Source organism: Dermacentor andersoni, chromosome 3, assembly GCF_023375885.2.
Source record: "Dermacentor andersoni chromosome 3, qqDerAnde1_hic_scaffold, whole genome shotgun sequence".
In the NCBI taxonomy this organism is placed as follows: domain Eukaryota; kingdom Metazoa; phylum Arthropoda; class Arachnida; order Ixodida; family Ixodidae; genus Dermacentor; species Dermacentor andersoni.
The window spans coordinates 227,110,542-227,130,317 of NC_092816.1; the positions used below are offsets into that span (position 1 = coordinate 227,110,542).

Sequence of the window (19,776 nt, forward strand, 5' to 3'; positions counted from 1 at the left end):
TGCAATAGATCGCTCGGAGAGGCCTTTGTTCTGCTGTGGAAACAAAAACAGGCCGACGATGATTTCGTTAAGTACCAGATGATCGGCCAGACGGGCAGAAGCAGGTGTGACAATCGATGGGAGTCTTGCACAGCATTACTTTCACTTTGTAATTTATTGCTTGCATGCCATTGAGCATCATTGATCACGTTGGCACGTGTGTTGTGGCCCAGATGGCAGTCTACTTCTGTGCGGGGCGCCGAGAGGATCCGTTCTCGTTTGCGCACTACGCTCTCAACGTGCCTCTCTACACCCACTTCACGTCGCCCATCCGCCGCTATGCTGACATCGTGGTCCATCGGCAGCTGGCGGCCGCCCTGGGTGAGTAGCCGCCACAACAGCCGCCCAACGTGCAGTTTCTTTTTCACTCTCGACGGGGGTGTGCGAGTACCTTATAGTAGATTGCAAATCGGACCAAGAGATGAAAAGCAGGATATCAAATGTCGAACAATTTTTCACAAATTTTAATGCTTACAAATTTTTTGGGGAAAAAAATATATGGTGTATATACATATATATATATATATGTATATATATATATATATATATATATAAATATATATGCTCTGGAGTCTCCTAACATTGCATAATGAGAATGTGTCAACCTATCAATAACATACGCACACATCAATCGAGACATACAGTAAGGCATACTCTTATTAAAGGGAATACCAACTTAGTGTGCCAGCATTGATTACAGCTCGGCTCATTTCTAGTGCTTGGGTAAAGGTCTGGAAAATAGTCGTTTTTATCGATAGAATTTCTGTTGAATAGAATTGAGTGTTATTTTTCCTCCAAGACTAATAAATTTGTGACATTACGTTGTGCTGAATATTAACGAGGTTCTCAGTCTAGTAGTGGACTCGTGTTAGGGTGGCTAGATAGGTAGGTGTGCCGACCGAGCGTAGTACCTTGACACCTGGCCACCTTGTTCTCGTAAGCACAGAGTGGAACCAAGTTCCCACTTATATTGTTTTCGTCGTTGATGCGAATGAATTCAAGAAAGCCCTTGTTAACCCTTTAACTTAACCTTATTACACTGCTAAAATGTGTTTTTATATACCATCCATACCTCTATGTAATTGCTCGGCTTTAAGAGAAAGTAAACGAAATGAAATGCAGGCTGCGGACCTCCCGTGACATGGACTGCTTCGGAGTTGCAGTCGGTGGCCGACCACTGCAACGACAACAAGTACAAGGCGAGGACGGTGCAGGAACTGAGCACAGACCTGTTCCTGCACGCTTTTGTGGAACAGTGCGGCTCACTCGAGGACCGAGCCATGGTCACGGCCGTGCTCGAACACGCCTTCGACGTCCTGGCGCTCAGCGTTGGCATGATCAAGCGCGTCTACTGTGATGTGAGGGCTGGTTTCTTCTCTCGGATGGCTAGGCTCTGCAAGATGTTCGCTGCGGTGCCCTTCATTTCAGCAAAGGCGCATGCTGTGGAGCAGCGCTGCTTACCTGGCAGGCTTGAAATGCTTAGTTTTGATTTCCCATCTCAACGATTCGCTCAAAATAGACAATGGGCTGCTATTCACAGCATCCAGTCAAAGTGCGGGATGCAGTCAAGCCGTGTGCTGAAGCGGCGGCCAGACGCAGGCACCGAGTTGAACTTGCCTCGTACTGCAGCTTACGTTTGCGCTACAGTGGTCGTCACTTGTCATGAAACATAAAATTAAGACAGTTTATTCTACCGACAACTGTTTTGTGTGAAAAAAATGTAACTGATGTTTGTATCACCGGCCGTGATGGCGGGCTCAAGCTGTCAAGTTGGCGTGGTGGGGAGCTGGCCAGTTGACTCACTAGCATTATTCTGGCCCTTAATCTTGCCATTGTGCAATTGTGTATGCATGCTTTCATGCCACAAAACTGCCATTTTTAATCTTGGGCGGGCTCTAGTGAGGAAGAACTTCCGTTTGTCCGCGGTGAGCAGACGGCAGATGGCGAGACACTGTGTTGCGTGGTTGTGCAATTGTTACGTAAACCCATTTATCTGTTATTTATTTAAATTTCAATGTTTTCGTCATTGTTGTAAATGCCTTCGAGTCTGATGGTGGTATATATGCGAAAGTCTGCCATTTCACAATATACTGCAGCCGTAATTTTGGATAGAACAGACTTTGAATATAACAAACCTTCTTCACTAGATTTTTGTGGTCTATCATAATGAGCATTGACTGTACTGGGGTTAAAAATGGTAATCATTGCGCAATTGGCCCCTCAAGGCCAGTTGCATGACAGTTTTCCATGTATTTGCGGGCTTCTTTCACACTCGGAAAAACACTTTTTTGTAGCATGTATTGAGCAACAAAAAGCTGTATAGGGAGTTTTCTATGTTGCTCTACAGTTTTCTGATTGAGACTTTTCATCTAACTATAATATTTGAGTTAATTAAGACTAACTATCTAATTAGGTGTAATTAAAAAATAATTTAAGTATCTCCAAGTGATGACAAACAACATAACCTTGGTTCTGTCCAGCTACATGACATTTGCATATTTTTATTGTTTGGCTCAAGCTACGTGGGACACCCTGTATACATGTACATATAATATATACACCAAGTGTAGATTGTGAAACTTTGTAATAGGCTTAGATTTGAGTGTACGTGTCATCTGGGATGTTGTTCATATATGTGTGCCTATGTCCAGCTTGTCAGTGGTAGATAAATGGTCAACAGGGGTTCATTGTAAAATGTGGCTGTACAGTACATCAACTCAGTGAGTGCTGTGGTTATCTAGAGGGTGAAAGTTTGTTAAACAAAAGAAATGGCGCCATGCAGCTGAACTGTACTATCAAGAAGTGGTTCCAGGTTCAGTTCCTGAACCAAAGTAATTTTCTTTAATACGAGAGTTTAGTTTCCTCTTCAGAAACCTGTACGGGCTGCCTTTGTGGCATGCAATTTCTTTGTTGGCCATGGCCTTTAGTGAAGTTCTGTTTTCAAATCACTTGGTGGGTTGGAAACTCGACTGCCTCGTAAATCCTTAACCTGGCCTCAACCCTTGTTGCCATCTCTTCTTGCAGAAACTTGGCGTGAAGGAGTTCTCGCATTCGACCGAGGGTGGCCGCAGTGCCATTGAGCTGCGCTACCAGTCATCTCGGTCTGCAGACGAAGTGGTTGTGGTCAACATTGGTGTGTTCCAGCTGGTCGACGTGCTCATCACTGTCGTGCCTAAAGAGCCGCTTAAATACCAGGTGGGCTCACGAGTTCCTGTGCCCTCGTGGTTGTACAGTGGGGCTTGCTTCCCTTGGCTGGAAAATATAAAGAACACACTATGGGTTGAAAACTCAGCCTTATAGTTTGACCTCTGTGTAGCAAGTTCTTAGTTGCAGGAAGCTTTTGTTATATATGACATTCACTATAGAAGTACATGTGCAAGAATTTGCACTGGCTATTGCTTCCAACCACACGTAGCACAAAGTTAATGCATTTTGTTGGTATTTTATTTCATACTAAAGTGGCAATCCTTTCTTCAAGAACAATAAAAAAATGTGTGTCCTCTTTCTTGATGCCAAAATTTTCCCAACTCCCAAGCATGTAGAGCAATGCACAGTTCAGTGTCGAGTCATTCTGTCTAGATTCACCAGGTTTTCCATCAGCTTCATTGCTTACTCCCTCACCTGTTAACCTAAATCGAATTGAATTGAGTCTGTTTACAACAATGTTGTGGGAGACCAGGAGTGAAAGCTGTGTAAATAGCTTGAGAGGACCTGGCCACTCCACTCACATGTTGGCATAACGGTAGTTGCAACAGGGGGTAAAAAAAAAACAAGGGGGAAATATACAGTGCAGTGTACGTGGCTCACGTACAGGCAAAGCACACTTGTGTGTGGTACGCGTCAGAAAACTTAGCAAAGTGAAAATAAGCGAATCAGCAAGAATTTCGTACAAATGTGTATGAGTATATATGGTAAAGATGTTGCTTTCAGTAATTCTCTCCACAGTTGCTTAAATGAGAGTTGTGGAATGTCAAAAGAGCTGTTCTCTACTAATTTAGTTATGTGGGTAGCAATAACTGTAGCATGTGCTTGCCATAATTTGTGCAACATATTTTTATTTGCCATTCTTCCGCTTTGCGTGTATTATATTTTGTAATGTTTGCTTCTAGTCCAGCTAATACCAAAAAACCCACGTATAATACAAACCCGCATATAGTAAGAGGTGAAATTTCTGAAACGCAAAATGGAGAAAAAGAGTTTTATCCGCACATAATAGGAGTTAGGGAAACTCGAGGGAAACATTTATTTAATTGCGCTCCGCACTTAAATCACTGTCTTCCTTAACTGCGCTCTCTTCGGATAGTTCCTTGTCAGACATATGCTCCCACTGGTACTCATCCTCTGTGCCATCGAGCGCATTCGAGATGCCGCACTTCTTGAATGCATGACGCACAAGGTCCTCTGGTATGCTGGCCCATGTGTCCACAATCCACTTGCATAGCGTGGCTGGCAAAGCCCGCTTCAGCTGCCCAGTCGGCATCACTGCAGACTCGCCTGAGCGCATCCAATCTGCGTAACACCGCTTGACCGTGTCTTTGAACGGCTTGTTCACGCAAACATCTAAAGGCTGCAGCTGAGATGCCACCTGAGATACTGGCGAGTTCAGTGCCGGATTCGCGCAACAGCCTCTTCACTGAGTCGGCCAAATGGCAACGAAATGCGTCCAGCACGAGGATGGACAGGGACGACAACGGTGCACCGGGTCGCCTACACCAGACAGACTTTATCCAGTCAAGCACAAGATTCTCGTTCATCCAGCCTTTCTCGTGGCATCTCACGACCACATTTTTTTGGCAGCTCCTCACCTTTAGGCATTGTTTTGCGCTTGAAGACAACATAGGGTATCCGTCTGTCGTGCACGACAACATGACGGTAACTCGCGTTTTCTCGTTTCCAGTGGACCGGACATAAACTTGTTTAGAGCCCTTTTCGTGCACGGTGAGGGGCGATGGCATGTCCAGATAAACCGGCGTTTGGTCAGCATTGTTGATTTGCCCTAGCTGGAAGTTCTTAGACTTGCACAGCGAAACAATGTGGCGCTGGAAAGCCACAAGCAGCTCTTCGAACGATTCGGGCAGCTTTTGCGAAGTCGAAGTTCGTCGGCGTAAGGAAAAACGAGCACGGCACATGTAGTGATAAATCCAGTGCTTGCTCGCTTTGAAGGCGGAGCTCGGTAGCCCTTTTTCTCTTGCAAGCTCCTTAGCTTTTGCCTGCATAAGCTCCACGCTCACAGCTAGATGCACGGCTCGGTGTTGGCGTACGAACTCCGTCGAGGTGAGTTTGATTTCCAGGAATGTCCCACTCTTCGGGCCGCAAAAGCTTCTTCACATTCCACTGCACACGAGAAGGGCTTCCTTCTGTCGATGCCATCCACGAATGCTTCCCTCGCTGATGCCAAACTGCCTCCTGGCCGCACTGTTGCCGATGTCCTGTGTGCCTAAAATAACCTTTCTCTTGAAAGCAGCCGAGTACTGTTTTCGTGGTCCGGACATCTTGGTCCTTCAATGCAGAATAAGAAAGATGCACTTCGCGAAGTGTGGTTTGCACATGTGCTGCCAAGGTGCGCACTCAACAATAAAGAAACGATGCTGTAGTCAAGCAGCAACGACGAAACCAAGCTGTAGCCACGCAGCAATAAGGAAGCCAAGCCATATCCATGCAGCAGTAATGAAGTCAAGCCATAACCACGCAGCAATAACAAAACCAAAACTTCTAGTCCAAATTTCTGACTGAAATTTTTGTTCAGGTCCGCGTATAGCACAAGGCGAAAATTTGGTACACTAATAATAGGGAAAAAACCTCATATTGTACACAGGTTTTTATGGTATTGCTAGTGCGTTAGTATTGTCGACTATGCCAAATTTGTACTGGAAACACAAATTATAATTGTACATAGAATTGACCCTAATTATACTATGTTGTGTGAAAATGGTATAAACCTGCTTTTGCTATCCTTCCGCTATCAGTGTGGCTACCATAGCTTCAGCAGCTGCTCTTAGAGCCAGTTATGCCATCTCCTACTGTTGCCAACACTTCCTCTACGACAAGAAAATGCTAATCACTGTAAGATGAAATAGGAATGTCTAGTAAAGATTGGTAGTTAGCAAGGTTTAGCATTGCGCTTGAGTTCTTTGGGCAGTATCCTAACATTACGCAGGGCTGACATGTTGTCCTGAAACAATGCCATGGCAACTCGCACCGGGCGTCTCACAATGCTGGTGTGATGATGGGCACTATGAACAGCACTGCAAGTGTCACACCTCAATGGTGCACAAGGTGAAATCGACAGAAAACAGCCGGCATTTATTAGTGCCTGATGAAGAGATTACAGTAGAACCTCATTTACAGAATTAAGGATTATAGTAGTGTATGCTTTAGAAAAGAAATTTACTAACAACTAAATCTACGATTTGAAGTTACTAAAAAATTTCACACTTAACTGTAGTTGACATTTACATAATGCGAATCATTGCGGGCACAAGGCACGAAACACCGGCGCACAGCGAAACTGGTGGGGCTCTGGCGACCTGAGATGCATTTTGTTGTTTTCCTGTTGTGTAGTGTTCCAAGATGGCAATGGGAAACCGAAACAAAACCAAGCTGGTGGGTGATGCCAGATGCCGCCGCAGTAAGACTGGATTCTCACATGTCATCGCCTCCAGTGAGGAATGGCGGTGCATTTGGTTTATTAGCTACTAAAAGCGTGCAGTACGGTTCCAGCAGCACTACACCCCACGCGCTGTGTAACAGATAGGTGAAGATGCTTATCGCAATAGGGTTGGCAGCAATAGCTGTTAATGCGGCGGGCAATGACCCGGGAGGAGATTTGCCTTACCGGAATAACAAACTGAGTGCACACAGGCGTTTTCACATGAGAAAGGCCGGCAAGTATTTTGGAAGAGCTGATGCGTCAGGCGCAGGGCTGGGTAAAGATACTTTGAAATCATATCAAGATATGATACAAGATACTCAGGCAAGAAGTACTTGAGATACAGATAGGAGATACTACCGTAATTATTGTATCTGATACAATACTTTCCATTTGTATCTTAAGATGCTTCAATGCATTCGCAGGTTTGTTATTATAGATCTACATAATTTAGCAGCAAATCGTATGCACAAATATTATTGCTTCAAAGTTTCGTAATTCCGACCAACCTTGTTTCATTTGAATGATATGTTTGGTAGTCTGCTAGTATTACATTTTTTTTTTTCTTTTTTGCTCAAAGTGTAATATTTTCGTTCCGAAACATATTATTCAGGTTGCTTTAGCTCCTCCGAAGCTCTTTATACACTGCGCTGTCAGAGGTTCTTGCTCGTTGCTTTTGTAATTGATTCAAGTCGCTGCTCTGCTTGCTAACCAGCTAGCAGATCACCATCTAATTACAAAAATGTCAATAAGAAGCCTCGGCACAATGGCGCAAATAGCGCTGTGGGGATTTACCTTGTCTGTAAACGTGTTACCGTTCCAGATCACTGGAAAGCTATGCAGTCGCAACAATGGTGGTAGCAACATTTTCGCAACGCATTGTGTATACAGGGCATATAAACTTCATTTTCTACTTACCGTATTTACTCAAATCTAACACGGACTTTTTTTCCGATAAAACGGGTCCAAAACTTGCATGCATGTTAGAATCGACTTCGACCCTAAATCTGTGCTACCATATCGCCATCGGCATTTCAATATGGCCACCTCGTACGCGCTTCGAGCCTAGCTGCCGTAGCTTTCTCTGTGTGCTGTAGTAGGTGCACTTAGGAAATTCTCCCTTTGGCTTAGTAGGTTACTGCACCATCCGTCCTCACGTTTTCTGCGTTTTCTCTATCAGCATGGAAGTGCCGACTGCAAAGACATGCTGAGTTCATCACGATGCCGCTATTAAAAGGAAAGCGATCACGTGTGCAGAGACGGACGGAAATCGAGCCGCATCACGGGCGTTCGGAGTTCTCGAAACTAGCGTGCAGGACTGGCGCAAACAGAAAAGGCATTCTACAGTGGCAGCTGCTATATACGTACTGCACGGCCGCGCAGCCCCCATCTTGAAAGCGATCTGCAACGGAGACAAAACGTCTATGCATCTAGGTGCACCGCGCTGTGTTCTCGTCGCTTAATTCGCGTCGAAGCGAGAGGCCGTACTGAGGTCAATTCCCTCGCTTCTGCTACTGCACTTCGTCACTCCAGTGTTTAAAGAGTTTCCGTGGTCATTGAGTGAGACGTGTTCATGTTTGCTTGTGCGAGACACCATGCTTGTTAATTTAGTTGGTAAGAGAATGTTTGAAAGTTTATATGGCCGATAAAACTACTATCCTTACTTTTTGTATAGCTGTCTATTAATTTGCTACTGTAATTGATGCTTCGTCTTTCGGGCGAAACTGCAACTTTCTTTTATTTATCGCAACTTAGTGCATTGGGAGTAAATCTTTTGTTTTTTCCAAATGAGAGAAAGTTGTATTTCTGTATGAAAGAGTGAGGTACGCGTTACTGTAAAGGACTTTTCTTTTTTTTAGGTCACGGTAAACGGGTGCGCGTTACAATCGAGGGAGTTTTTTTTTCCCCCTTTTCTTTGGTCACAGAAAATAGGTGCATGGTAGAATCGAGGAAACATGGAATCTGCTGGTGTAAATTCATTAGCAACATATTCACGCCACGCACATTGGCACACGCGCCACAGTATGGTGGCTACGAGCAAGTTTCGTGGCACCAATGCAACTAAAAGCAAAAACTCAAGAAAACAAAAAGCTACAGAAATTGTGTGAATAGTCTACTAAAGCGTAAGCATTGTTTGGCTAGGTTGTGACTTCGTTTTCCTTAGTTTTGCTTACTTGCTTTTCCTAGCTTATGCACGTTTGCCCATAGCCTTTCCGGTGGCAAAGAATGCTTAGGCTTTAGTAGACAATTGTCAGATTCCCTCGCTGCGTTCGACTCCTTCAATGCAATTGTACCAATTGAGCCGTAGTGCCGGGCATGGTCACACCTCGACGGAGCAGAGCAGCCGAAAGGGAACACCGGCTGCTGCAGTGTAGGGGAGAGTGCATTGCCACAATGCCATGTCACCCTCGCCCTCACAAGCCTGTGTTATGCTGGCTGTGCCTGGGTAAGACCCAATGAAAACATGCCAAGCATCTCAGTGCGCTTACTTGCCCACGAGGCATTCTTAATTTGGATGCTCAGAAGCATTCCATTGAACATTGGGCCACCCAAAAATCTCTAGTTAACATTTTCCTAAATTTCAGTTGGCCCACACCCAAATTTAGGTTGCCTCCCCCCCTCAAATTTAACTTGGCCCCCTTCCAAATTTCATGTTGGCCCACCCCAGATTTCAAGCTGGGCCACCCCTACCGTAAGCTTTCCCACGTGTTTTCTAAGGAGTCCTATGTATGCCTATGGGTATTCTTTTCTCTTTTTGCTTTAAATTGTTTCTTATCACTTAAAAGATACTAGTCATCAACATTTACGCTATCATGACGACTAAATGTCTTAACTTTGCAAATTACATATTTTTGTGCAGATGCAAGGCATTACACTTTTCACGTGACAGGGCTAGGGAGCTCGCCAAAGAATGCTTACGCATTAAATGGTTGGCTGTGTGTTGGCACTTGTTCTTGCCGGTACAGCGCGAGCGCCACCACGTGGCTGTGCTTAACCAATAGGGACACGCAGACCTCATCGCCTGCACCCGCTGGACGGCTCTGATGGTTAGATAAAAAGAATGTCACTGCCTTTAGTTTTATTCAGGTGGCTTAGTGGCAGCAGTATCAGCTTGAGAAGCAACGTTCAGCCCACGTTTATAGTTTCCCAGGGTGGTGTTGTGATAGCAGTACCTTGTATCTTAAAGTACACGATACTGTCTTTCATGCATCAGAATTGACCCGCCGTAGTTGCTTAGTGGCTATGGTGTAGTGCTGCTAAGCACGAGGTCGTGGGATTGAATCCCGGCCACGGCAGCCGCATTTTGATGAGGGCGAAATGCGAAAACACCCGTGTACTTAGATTTATGTGCACATTAAAGAACTCCAGGTGGTCCAAATTTCTGGAGTCCCCCACTATGGCATGCCTCATAATCAGAAAGTGGTTTTGGCACGTAAAACCCCATAATTTAATTTTTTTAATGTGTCAGAACTACAGATAATGATACACATCTTGCCAGACGTATCATGATACAGATACAAGATTCCCAAAGAGTATCTAAGATAGTATATAGGATACATTCATCTTCCACGCTGCTGTCGCTCGCGCTTTTTCTTGTTTACATGGGATTTAGCGGCCGGAGAATGTGTGACATGATCCTAATCTGCAGCAGGGAACAGCAGCGCATTTCGTTTATCGCCTACTAAATGCCTGCATTATGTTTGCAGTGGCACCATGCTTTGTGAAAGAGGTAGGTGAAGGTGCTTAAAGCAAGAAGGGTTGGTGGCGATAGCTGTGAATGCAGCCTGCAACAAACCGGAGGAGGTCTGCTGGTACAGGAATAAGAAACTGAGTGCACACCGGTGTGTTCACGCAAGACGGGCTGGCGAGTTGCGGGGAAGCTGCTGTTCTCAATCGTGCAGGCCTAGATGTGGGGATGCGCGACTCTCGCGCGTCCCCTGATGTTTTTCCCGCATAGCACATCCCCTGATATGCTGTTTTCCCGCACGGCTCGCGTGGCCTGGCGCCCGCGGCGCTCGGAGTGGTACAAGCGCGGTGCGAGAGATGGCGCGACCGTCACGCCGCTGCGGGGTTACTTGGGCGGCGAAAGGGAAGGCGCTTGGTCTCTTTGGGTTCGGGAAGCGAGCGCGACGGACGTGCCGCGCCGACCATGCTTCTGCGAGACCGTCTCACGTGGCCGCCTTGGACACCGTTGGCGTGACTGTACACGCGAACGACCAGGCGTTGGGATCCAGCATGGGGCGAACATATTCGCTCGCAATGCGGTCGCGGTAAGTCGGGCTTCTAGATTTGTCGCGCGCCCATCGGCATGTTTTGGGGATAGCAACTCGGCTAGCAGGCATTGATCTATGAAAGGTGCAATAAATGCCCTTGTGATTGTTTGCACTACTGTGTTGTCGTTCCTTTGTCCCAAGAGTACGGAGGAAAACCCCGTATCTCCCACATAGCATATTTTCTTCTTTACATGCCGGAAAATGTATCATACGATAGCAGTTCGGCAATGTACTGAATGTTGGTGCTGAAAGATTGTTTTCCGGGAATGTATGAACCAGTAAAGGATAAGCATAACTCAGTTGGGTAATTTTTGTGTTCTCGATCACAAACATTGGCGTGGGGAATCACACATAACGTGATTGTATATAAGAGGTTCTACTGTACATAGTTTTAGTGCACAGCTCTTAGGCACCCATTCCTGCAGCGAGCGTCAGTGTTGTCTTACGGCGTTGCCAAGCGAACGAGCACAGCGAAAAACGGGAGTGAAGACTGAGCGCAGTGAGGGATGAAAAAAATTGATGAGAGCACAGAGGCACAACGACGAAAGCGGAGCAGAAGGTGCAGCGAAACCATGAGGCGGAAAGCAGAAGAGGGTACCGTATGGCGAAGTTGTGAGAAGAAAAGCGTACTGTGGCGACGATGGCTACAAGATGGCGCCAGAGTCGCAAGTGTTATCTGGGAGGTCTGGCGGCGGTGGCTGCTATGAATCACAGTTACATGTCACCAATGCTCTGGCTCTCACGATCTGCAGATTAGCGAGGCGGTCGCACCACACTTCAGGTCACGTCAGTTTATTTCTTTTGACTCCCCTTTGTCAGGGGTGTTACATAAGAGATAGGGTACATCATGCAACGGACACGTCAACGTGATAACCAGTGGGGCATATGAAAAGTGGTAGATACACTGTGCAAACAAATACATACACATGATAAAAAGTACACGTGATAAATGATGCATTTGTATAAGAAAGAGTCATTATTTTAGCCAAATAGAAGAAACATCAGCAATATACAATTCAACGTAATAACCAGTGGAACATTTGAAAAAAGTTAGATACACTGTATATGGAGTCAATGCCAACTGCAAATTCTTTCAACAGAAATCGCAGAACCGAACAGCAGGAAGCTTGGTAGCGAACATTGAAGCAGCTAGGCCTAGCATTGCCGTGGTCGCTATGGCTGCCAGGTGGTTGGCATGTGAGATAATCAAAATGGCAGCAGTGGTGGCTTCGATTCATGCTGTTTCAGACATACATTCACGGTAAAAAGTCCAGAAAATCAGATGGCAAAGGGTTTCAGCATCTGTAATTTCAGATGTCCTTATACATTGGCTCTAGGCGATTTGTGGCAGTGTTGCGAAGGCGTCCGAATGATTGGCCATGTGCGGAAAATCGTTTGTTGACTGTATAGTACATTATTTGATCACTGCGACACAACTTATTCTGTATACTCCATTTCATGCATAGCAGGCAATACTGCATCATTTATGAAATACAGACATACATATGCATCATGCACTTCGTGTAGCGTTGTCTCATAACTTTTATTTTTTGAAGATGTGATGTACACCCGGCCACAAAAGTTTACGGACCACAGGATCTCAGAAAACGCTCAATTCCCAACCAGCCTGTAGCAGTAGCCAATAAAATTGTATGCGGCAATGTTGCTAGCATATTCTAGTCGAGGTCGTAGATGCAAATACCAGGCTGCATTGTGAGGTTACGGAGATATTCAGCTCTTTGTAAGATTTCATGGTCCGTAATATTTTGGGGCCGGGTGTACTTACAATAAAAGCTCATTAAACCGTACCCACTTAAACTGTAGCTTCGTTTTAAAAGTAGTTAAGTCAAATCCCCGACTCAGTGGTCATTGAACATAATGCATTTTATATCCCCATAAACCGTACCAGCTTACTACGATACTGTGTACGTATCGGTTAACACGTAATGTTTCCACTTCTTGTCGCGCATCACGGTGGTGCATTGTCCCCATCGGATGGCCCAGCAGAACAACGGCCTCCAAGCACCCTGTGCGTTTACGCATGAAGCCACATCAACAACATTTCAGTGCTGTGCCAGAGAGAGTTGTGGCATCGTGCATGCGAAGACTCACATCATGCTGAAGCTTGGATAAAAAACACTGGGTGCTCGGCATAGAAAAAAAAGCGTACATCGTTCATGCTATCAAACGTCACACGAAGAAGTCGGCGCTGGCACGTGACAGGGATATACTGTTGACTGCGGTGTGCGGCATTTGGAATGCGAAAAAGTTGCTCGGCAGCGCGGCTGCAACCACGAAGAGTTGTCGGCTACAAGGTTAGACTTTTCGCCATCGTTCCCTCTGTTGTTGCTGATGTGTCACCTAACAACAATGATGAGGACGACATGGAAAGCGACAACACGGGCGATTCAGGCCGAACAGTGGCAGAAGCTGCACATTATGTCAGCCTCACGAATGCAATCGTTGCAATGAGAACAGCACGCCACAATGAAAAAGGCGCCCCATGACTTCTGCAGCACTACCGCACCCGTGCACAGAGAATGTGCAATGCCAACGAGGAATCTGCCATGCAAGTGTTTGCCGAGAAAAGGGTACTGGCTGAAGAGCTGGCTCCCAGCTTCAGGAAGTTTGAGGCCGCTGTCATTGCTGCTAGGCCGCCATGGTATCAAACGAAAATAACACTTTTGTCATATGAAGTGAATAAAATACTGCATGTTTTTGCCCTTTCATCGCACTCTCTCCGAGTTCCGTTTCTGACAGGAAAGTGGGTGAATTCATGCTATTTCGGTTAAGCAGTACTACCGTTTAGTGCATAGTTTTTTCGAGCTCCGGCGAACTACAGTTTAATGAGGTTTCACTGTATTACATAAAGGGTGTTGCAAATCTGAACAGCACAACGCTTGCCCTCTCAACCAAAACATAGCGTGTTACATACAAACAGCACAAATGTGCACAATTAATGTGTGATTTGTTTTAACCGTACACCCACAAGTTGTGCAGTCGTAATATAGACAGTAGTTATTGCTTAGGAAGCATTGCAGATCAAGTACAACTATGATCGCACTACATTCGTAGCTTTTACAGCGTTGGCTGCTAAGTATGAAATGCAGTATAGCAGTCTACTACATGTATGTGGCGATCGCTTAGCCAAAGGAGTGTGTGGGGTGACAAATTCCAGCACTGAAATTGACTGTGGAAGAAGCGCTGTAAATGTATTGTTTCACCCATAGAGTTTCCTGCAAAAAATTCTAGAGGGAACTCTGGCGCTAGTGTCTACGGGAGCTGCAATGGGAGCGGTTTTCCCAGCATGGGAATTATGGGAAGTACATGGATTTGCCTAAACTTCGTCTTTTCGACTTCAAACAGCTTTGTGACTTTGTAAACTCGTCATTCTCAACAGTATATTGCGCAATAAATAATTAAATAAACATCATTAAAATTGCCCTACGGCAGGATTCGAACACAGGGACTCTAGCACAGAAGCCTGATATTGAAACCATTAAGCCACGAACACGTGTGTCGACAAGCGAATGAAACGCCCTTATGAATTTATTGCGGGCATGCCAGTGCCTTGAGACGCTTGGCGCGTTTCGATTTGGCCACCTGGACAAGCTCTATCGCTGCAATTAATAGCAATTGTACGCGTTGCCGGTGTCTTCTGCACTTCGAAGAATATAGATTGCGCTGAAATATACGACAATATGATTTATATAGCGTAATATACAAAGCCACAAGAACGTCTGAATCCGCAAGCACGAAGATCAGACAAATCCATGTACTTCCCATCATTCCCATGGTAGGACAACGACTGCAGCGACAGAGTTCCCTATAGTAATTTTTGTAGAAAACTCTATGTTTTCACCTGCTGCCACCACTTATGTACAACAAATCTGTGCTCTTTTTGCTCTCATGCAGGTTGTTCTCAAGCTTCCCCCTTACACAGTGCCCGTCGTGCCTGCAAAGTGAGTTACGCTCACTTTGGTGATGGGGACATGGGAAATTTCGTGACTGCATCTCGTCACACATACCACTTGGCACACACCAGAGATAAAGCACTGCGTTGTACAAAAAGAGTCTGGAGCACTGCTTGCAGCATTTTTCGGCATTAAGCCATTGAAGCCAGGAGCAGTGGTTGCAGCTGTCTGCCACTAGACGTAGGAAATGGGCGAGATGTGTGGGTGATAGGGGTGGAGGCCATGGGATAACGGCTAGTATATGAGAATAGCTGCAGTCTTCTCTTCAGTGCACAGATTTGTGAGGACGTGCGCATGCTTGCGGCTGTGCTAGTGGGACATTGGTTCAAACATGTTTATTGAATGTACCTTGTGTAAGGCGTGGGTCTAGCTTGGGCTCATATTGGTGCACATTCGCTGTTCAATAATTTGGACTCAGCAGGGACTGCTCTTAATGTCTAAATAATCCAAGTCCAAACTAACAAATTTGCCAGAAATTAAGTTTTTTTCTTCCACAAGTAACCAGAAAAGCTTGTCAACGCATTGCTGCATGCGCATATAGTTGCGTGCAACCTGGTCTGTCTATTTCGGCCATTGTCATGCTGTTGCTACAGATACAAAAAAAGTGCAGTGGGGCAAGTGATGAAGTCGCGAAGCTGTCTGCATAAGCGGTGTCCAAATAATTGGTCAACAACTGTATAGGCATGCCGGGTGGCAGATTTCACAAGCACATGAGTTTGTGCCTCATGCAGCACAACTTTCCGTCCATGACAAAGGACCATTGATGCTGCACGCAACCTTTCACTGCTGTTTTAGCCTTGAATAAAGGGAAAATCAGACATCCACACATTCGTAGCAATTGCTACAAAGGAAACCCATACGGGTTCCTCAAAAGAAAAAGCCTTGTTTAGCCGTGTGACATGCAGTCAGCTTTTGTTAATTCGACCTTGGTGGAACCTACGAAATTGGTCAAACTATTCACTGGGACAAATTAAACAAAAGGCAGAAGAAAAAAAAAAACCAAAACACATTGCTGATTCATTTGGCACTATTTACCCCGATTCTAACAAGTCTCCAAATCAAACATACACACACTGTTTGTGTTCAAAGTAGAAATCTAACACATGCCTATTTTTTTAGCAACTAGAATGTAGCACGCCTCTGATTCAGGCAATAAGAGAAAGACAGTACCAGCAAACATTACCTTCACAGAATGTAAATTTATTTACTTAATGTCCATTGTCATTACTCTGGTAGTACTTTATCGCTGTCTATCAAGAACCACAAGTCGTCCTCCGTACTGTGATAGTGCATTTTATATACAGCATATATCAAACAGCTCTACCACAATCGCCAGCAAGTTGGCGGCCCACACCTAGACTAGCCACTTTGCTAGTTTGCCCTGTGATGCATGCGATTCAAGAGAACAAACTGGCGGGCTAGTTGGTACTGCATAACTTGGGGCAAAGCAAAAAAAAGCACGAGGACAAGAGAAGGAAATTAAGATACAGTGCTACTAACGATTGAAGTTTTATTGCACATGGTTAACACATATATACCATCATACAACAGGCCAATATCGCAACATAGATTTCTTTCCGGCACAATCATCCACTATGGGCTGCTACCGCCATAGAAACACGATTAGTTTTTTGACAGCGACACAGATGGGCAACTTACACATTTATCGTTTCTAATCACTTCAAATGCCTCGATGATTTCCCTAGTGACTTGACCTGGGTTCCTGGATATCAGTTTTGATTTGTCAAACAAGGGTTCACAGCCACAATGCGAGCAATGTGCAGCTAGTCTTTACCAGATTATTAAAATTGTTTGCATGTTCCCGTAAGCGATCATAGAGGCACCTTCCCGCATGACCAATGTATTCCTTCTTGCAGTATAAAGAAATATGGTACACCACTCCTTTTATGCACGAAACAAATGCTTCTCGGTGTTTTTTATTGCACTCATGGCGCCTCTTTGTAGTATTGTTAACTTTTGCGCACAAACCAGACAATTTCAAAGGGGCTGAAAAGACAACATCAACGCCAACACGATTCCCAACTTTCTTCATATTGTAACGACGTGGGATCGACGAGTATGCGTAGCAGCACCGCCAAGAAACGCACTTTATCAGTCGTATAAGGGAACAACGTCTTCTTCGTTTTTCCCCGCTTCATCTAAAAACCCGCGCTACTTCAGCGTCGTCCCCACAGGCGCATGCCCGCTGCATTATGGTTCTGCCAAATATAGTTGTTTCATTTGCTCCCCCTTTAGAAAAGATGATCGTCCCGATGATAGAGGCTTGGAAAGCAGCGGTAAAGAACTGCGCAGTCTTGTCAGTCCTCATAGTACAGCTTCATACGAAGCACGTGAACGACCTCGGGTAAATGCCGTCGGCGCTTTGAACAGTGCGAGCTGTCTGGAACGACTTCGTAGTTGACGTCACTGATGCGTCGGAGAACTATGTAGGGCCTGAAGTATTTGCGTAGGAGCTTTTTAGAGAGCCCACGCTGTCGAATAGGTGTCCGGACCCACACTTTGTCGCCGATGTTGTATGTTACGGCTTTGTGCCGAAGATTGTAGCGTCTGGCGTCACAGTCCTGTTGTTCGCGGATTCGCAGGCGTGCAAGCTGCCTAGCTGCCTCTGCTCGGTGTGTTATCTCTTCAGCACCCGTCTCGTCGTCAAATTCATGAGGGAGCATTGCGTCTAATGTTGTTGTAACCTCACAGCCGTATTCGAGACTGAAGGGCGTCTTGCGAGTGGTCTCCTGACGAGCCGTATTGTACGCGAAGGTGACATAAGGTAAAACCTCGTCCCAGTTCCTATGCTCTACATCTACGTACATGCTTATCATATCAGCCAATGTCCTATTGAGTCGTTCTGTCTGTCCGTTTGTTTGAGGGTGATACGCTGTTGTCTTCCTGTGGGCGGTACCACTTAGACGTAGAACGATATCTAAAAACTGGGCCATGAACACAGTACGTCTGTCCGTGACGACTACTGGATTGTAGATTGTAGCTGCGCCACGAACTACCGTGGCGCAGCTGTGTGGATTGTAGAGGCCGACTCCTGCGCTAAGTGGCAGTCTTGTACTTCTGTCACTTCGTCGAAATAGGCGACAGCAGTGCCTCTAACGATGTGTCGGCGCTCCTTACTAAAATTCGTCAGCAAGAGTTCGGCGCTTCCGTCGATTACATTGATAAGTGCTCTGGCAATAGAGACACCGCAATTCAGAGCTAGCGCACTGATGTGTTCAGCTACTCCAGTTCCATTTTGCAGGCTGTCACAGCGCACCTGTACGAGAGATCAACTCCGCGGCAAAAGTATGACGTCGTCCACGGCAATACGTAAGCGAGGTTGTTGTGGCTTCTCATGGGTTACATTATCCGAACTTGTGGCAAATGTGACCCTTCAGTCACGGATGTTAATCACGGCACCGTACTCCCGTAGGAAATCCACGCCCAATATAAGTTCTTTACAACACTCAGTAAGTATGACGAGGGTGACGACGACGGTTGAACCGGCGATTAAGAGTCGGGCCGTGCATTTCCCGACAGGTGTCATCAACTGACCTCCGGCGGTTCTTATGTTCGGCCTGTGCCATGGTGTCTTCACCTTCCTTAGTTTGTCAGCGACCTGTAAGCTTAGGATTGAAAAATGGGAGCCAGTGTCAACCAGCGCGGCTATTTCGTGGCCGTCAATGCATACGATGAGCTCGGCGCTGACGATGTCAGTTACGTCTTTCATACTTCTATCCGTCGTATTCATCGTTGTGCTGGGCGTCTTTTTCGTCAATGTAGTCTTCACGTCTTCGTTCGTTGATAACGGGGGATGTGGAGCAGTTCGAGTATTGGCAACCTCACCCCCGGAGGTCGCTGCGGCTAGTTTCCCCGTCGAGGGTTTGGCGATCTGCCCCTAGTGACGTCGGCAAAACTGCGATGAGTCGGCGAATTGTAGCGCGCCGGAGATGGAGAAGGAGAACGTGGTCGGGGCATCGTCGTATTTTGTGGCTGACTGTTCACAGGAGCGTCGTTGTAAGCGCGTCGACCTTCGTACGAAGAATAAGCGTAGTTGGCAGGAAAGCTTGGGTGTTGAGCGCCGCAATAGTTGTTCCATTTGTGGCAAACTCTATAGACGTGTCCAGCTTCACCACAATGGTAGCACACTGGTCGACGGTCGACGGTGCGCCACAAATCAGTTTTCCGACGCTGATAGTTCGGCGGTAACTCTCCATGGAGCCAAGAAGTGGCGTGCGCATGTCGAAAATACGGCGTTGTTTGTGCTGGCTTGATCGGCGGGGTCGGTAGAGTCGACGAGGGTGACGATGTCGGCTCTGTTTGTGGCGTAGGTGGTGTTGTAGTTATGGGTGTCAACGGCGTTGAAGTTGCGTTGAGTGGACGGCGAACAGCCTCCGTATAAGTGAGGCGCCGCGGAACGTTCCCACAGTCTGGCGCTGAAAAAGCTTGGCGGACTTCCTCCCAGACTACATCAGCAACAAAAGATAACGCTGGCGTCGGTTCCGTAGGCGCAACCACAAAGCCAAGCTGCCGAAGCTCTTCTCGCACCACCTCTCGGACAACTTCACGCAGAGACATGTCGTTACTCGCAGCCAGTACGGAAGTGTTCGCCGCCAAGTTGCTCATGTCATGCTGGCGGTATCGTTGATGCAGGGCCCGTTCAATGGCTGTAGCCTCTTTTGTGAACTGTGCCACTGTTGTCGGTAGATTTCTCACAAGGCCGGCAAACAGTTGCTCCTTCACTCCTCGCAAGAGATATCGCAGCTTTCTTTCCTCTGGCATGTCTCGGTCTGCCCTACGGAAAAGACGGGCCATGTCTTCCGAGAACATAGTAACACTC

The 19,776-nt window shown here is 46.2% G+C and overlaps 1 protein-coding gene across 2 annotated transcripts in view; it reads left to right on the forward strand.

Moving 5' to 3' along the window:
- LOC126536157 (DIS3-like exonuclease 2) overlaps positions 1–19,776 on the forward strand; it is a 330,469-nt gene that overhangs the window by 308,659 nt on the left and 2,034 nt on the right. For both annotated transcript variants that reach the window (XM_050183033.3, XM_050183050.3), the window contains 4 exons: positions 213–360; positions 1,162–1,397; positions 3,064–3,234; positions 14,878–14,924. In XM_050183033.3, coding sequence (XP_050038990.2) covers positions 213–360; positions 1,162–1,397; positions 3,064–3,234; positions 14,878–14,924 — 602 coding nt within the window. The remainder of the gene's footprint in view (positions 1–212; positions 361–1,161; positions 1,398–3,063; positions 3,235–14,877; positions 14,925–19,776) is intronic.